Here is a 3,809-nt window from a genome sequence, read left to right as displayed (position 1 = left end):
TGTGTGTGTGTGTGTGTGTGTGTGTGTGTGTGTGTGTGTGTTTAAGAGACGTTAGGAAGAAGGGAGAGCTTGAGAGAAAGAATGAGTTCCATTTTGGACATGTTAAGTTTAAAACGCCTATGAGCTGTCCAATGGACAACTGGATATAGGAAACTGGAGGTTAGGGCTGGATAACTTTATCTTTTATTTTCCCTACAGTTACTCCCGGGGGCTCCTTCCTGCCAATCCTCTGGGGCCTGTGGGTGGGCGTTAACCCGACCCCACTGTTGAGCTGGGAGCTGACTCAGAAGACTCGGGCTGGGGCTGCATTCCCTTCCCCTGAGGGGGGAGGTGGTGAGAGAAGCTGAGCTGAACTCCCTGGGTACAGGACGGGTGAAGACTTGTCTGAGTGAAACCGGGACAGCGCCTCCAGCATCTTACCTTTCCCCCTCCCCTTTCTTCCCTTCCTCCTCCGCCCCCCCCCCCCGCCTTTCCTAATCTCTTTCCCCCCCCAAACCCAAGCCTCTCCTGGCTCACCTTCCCCAGGCTCTGTTGAGCCGTGCGCTCCTATGGCTTCTCTCCCCATTGGTTGGCCAAGCCCTGGGAGGGATTTCCAGGGATGGCCCTGGACCCAGAGTTGGGTCCTGGCTTTAACCAGGGCCATGCCCCAGAGCTGCCCAGAACAGGAGGGAGGAAAGGGGCGGTGGAAACACTGGCTGGAGAGTGCCATCTTAGCAAGGGATGGAAATTGGAGGGAAGGGGGACGCAGGTGTCAGGATAGTTTAAGAAGGAGAGGGGCGGAAAAAGAGAGAGGAGTGGTGAACAGATACTCCAGCATAGAAGATGATAAGGGATTTCAGGGATGGGGGACATGCCTGGGATAGGAAGGTGAGTAAAGATAGGGGAGTGAAAGATGCCAGTGAGGTGTTGAGAATTGAGCTGAAGGGGCATGAGAAGAGAGATGTGTCCTGGTGGAGGGGGTGGGGGGAAAGGTGGGGAAGGAGAGGGCATTTTGGATGGGGGAATGGTGTAAAAGAGGGGCACCTAGGGTAAGGAGAAGGGGTGGCAGTGCAGGCGCTGGCCTGCGGCAAGTGATAGGGCAGAGCATAGGGATGGGAGTTGGGGCTGGACGTGACCACTCGCTTGCCTCCTTTTGTGACTCGCCCTGCAGAGTTAATAACCCTACTCGAATCGGGAGCTTTTTCACCGAGGGCACCCCCCCACCCCCCCAACCCCCTCCCCTTCCTCTTCTGCTTCAGACCTAGAATATCTCATCCTGGCTCCTTCAGATCTGGAGTGTCTAATCCCTTCATATGAACTGTCTCACTTATCATCTCTCCATCCCCCTCCCTTCATTCAAACTTGGGGTGTCCAATCCATCTCGGATTTCAGCTCACATCTCCCCTCCCAGGCCCCTGTGGTTATCCTCTTTTCTTCCCACCTGCCTGGGGTGTCCAACCCCATACCCAAAGCTGAGCTGGCCCAGAAATAACTTCCCCCCAACTTCCCATGGTGCCTTCTGGCCCCCCCCCATACTTGGAGCACTTCATTGCCATCTTAGATCTTGGGTGTTCATCTCAGGTTGGTGGGGTCTCATGCCCTGTCAAATCTTATCTGTCTCACACCTCTCCCTCCTTTGTCCTCAGAACTCAGACGTCTCATCTGCACCTTATCTTCACACCTAAAGCATTTCCTTCTCATCCCCTTAGATCTTGAGGGTCCAGCTCCGCCAGTATGGGGTGTCTAAATTCGCCCTCTCACCTGAGTGGTCTCACTTCTTGCCTCTCCCTCCTCCTCTCTTCACATCTGTGGCTTCTCACCTCACCTCTCCTCAGATCTGGCTTGACTCCCATTTCTTCTCATCACTGCCCCCAGTTTCTCCTCTTCACCCCCAGATTTGGCTTCCTTAGGTCCAACTTTCCTCCCACTCCAACACCAGGGCTGTCTCTTCTGCACCCTCATCACAGGCCCCCGGGTAGAGGAAGGAGTCCTCCGAAATTCTCAGCTACCGTTTGAATTCTCCTGGGGATTCAGGGTTAGTCCCTGACCTTGGAGTCTGTTGCTAGGACACAACCATGCCCCACCCCACCCCTCAACCCCACCTGACTCTGAGGTAATCTACCCCAAATCCCTTCCGGCTGCTCCCCGAGATGGGTCAGCTCCGCTGGGGGTGAGGGCCAGGTAATACTCGCCTCCAGAACCAGAAGGAAGCCAGGTCTCAGAACCAACACCCTCCCCCCACCCCCACCATGTGAGCCTCCCCACTCCCTCCTCCGACACAGATGGCAAAAAGACAAAAGGAGTGTCAGGGAAGCTTTCTTTATTGAGAGGGAACTTTGTCACACACTCAGACAGACATGCTCTCTGACAGTCGAAGACACACACACTCACTCAATCGCCAGCGCGCGAGCACACGCTATCATCCAAATACATTCACGCACTCCTCCTTCCTTCAACACACTCACACAGCCTCTGTGCCCCACCCCAGTCCAATCCCTCTCAAGCCCCTAAGGGCCTGGCACTTCCCCATCCCTAAGAACCCCAGGGGACAGGGCAGGAGATGGAGAGGGAGAGCACCAGGGGGCGGCCCACCCGGGCCAGGGAGGGAATGCAGCTCAGAGAATCAGGGATCGTGGGACAATCGTGGGGGCTCCTGCCACCAACGTCCCTGGTAGCCTGGGCCTAGAAGGAAAGACTCCCAGAGCTCCCTGCCCAGCTGCCCTCGGTTTCGTGTCTGAGTCGATCCCGAGCTGGGGCGCGCGGTGGGGTGGGGGTGGGGGTTTAAGGGACTGAGAAGGGAAGACGGCAGGGTTCAGGGAGGGAGAGGGATCGGGGGCCCGCCCCACACACGTCCTCTCCCCCGGGGGGGGCCAGGCCGGGGCGGGGGACGGGGAACGGAAGGGGCCGTCGGGGCGCCAAGGAGCGGGGCTCAGCTCTGGGGCTGCTCCTCGGGGGGCGGCGCCTCGCCGCCTTCCTCCCCGGCGCTGTCCGCCGTCCAGAGGGTCAGGTTGTCTCGCAGCAGCTGCATGATGAGGGTGCTGTCCTTGTAGGAGTCCTCGCTCAGGGTGTGGAGGTCGGCCATTGCCTCGTCGAAGGTGGTCTTGGCCAGAGAGATGGCCTCCTCGGGACTGTTGGCGATCTCGTAGTGGAAGACGGAAAAGTTCAGCGCCAGGCCCAGGCGGATAGGGTTGGTGGGCAGCATGTCCTTCTTGCTGATGTCCATGGCCTCCTGGTAGGCGGCGCGGGCCGAGTCGATGGTGCGCTTCTTGTCGTCACCCGTGGCCACCTCGGCCAGGTAGCGGAAATAGTCGCCCTTCATCTTCAGGTAGAAGACGCGGCTCTCGGCGTCGCCCGCGTGCTTGATGAGGTGCGAGTCGAGCAGACCCAGCACGGTGCCGCAGACGGCGCGCAGCTCGCCCTCCACCTTCTCCCGGTACTCGCGCACCGCGGGGCCCCGCTCCTTCTCGTCGGCGCTCTCCTCCTCGGCGCCCTTCTGCTCGATACTGGACAGCACCCTCCAGGCCCCGCGCTGGCAGCCCACCACGTTCTTGTAGGCCACCGAGAGCAGGTTGCGCTCCTCGCACGACAGCTCGTCACCTTTCTCCACGGCGCCCTTCATGAATTCGGTCATGTCCTCATAGCGCTCGGCCTGCTCCGCCAGTTTGGCCTTCTGGATCAGGCTGCCTCTCTCCATGGCTCGGGCTGGGGCTGGGGTCGGGGCTGTGCTGAATCCCTGGGCACCTGGGCTCTGCCTCTGCTCAGCCTCTCCCTCTCAGCCCGGCTTTTTGGCTGGGGTGGAGAGGGGCAGGGCTGGGCAGGAGGCGGGGCTG

General features: G+C 59.4%; 1 protein-coding gene across 1 annotated transcript; it reads right to left on the bottom strand.

The window, feature by feature from the left end:
- Positions 1–2,282: 2,282 nt before the first annotated feature.
- SFN (stratifin) lies at positions 2,283–3,755 on the bottom strand. The gene has a single exon (XM_027864814.1). It carries the CDS (start codon positions 3,671–3,673, stop codon positions 2,909–2,911), a length of 765 nt encoding a protein of 254 aa, XP_027720615.1. The 5' UTR covers positions 3,674–3,755; the 3' UTR covers positions 2,283–2,908.
- Between the last annotated feature and the right edge of the window lie 54 nt (positions 3,756–3,809).

This window comes from Vombatus ursinus, unplaced genomic scaffold (assembly GCF_900497805.2).
Source record: "Vombatus ursinus unplaced genomic scaffold, bare-nosed wombat genome assembly UNPS02014777.1, whole genome shotgun sequence".
NCBI classification, from domain to species: Eukaryota; Metazoa; Chordata; class Mammalia; order Diprotodontia; family Vombatidae; genus Vombatus; species Vombatus ursinus.
Note: the sequence above shows the minus strand (reverse complement) of the source record. Positions and strands in the feature narration are given on the sequence as shown.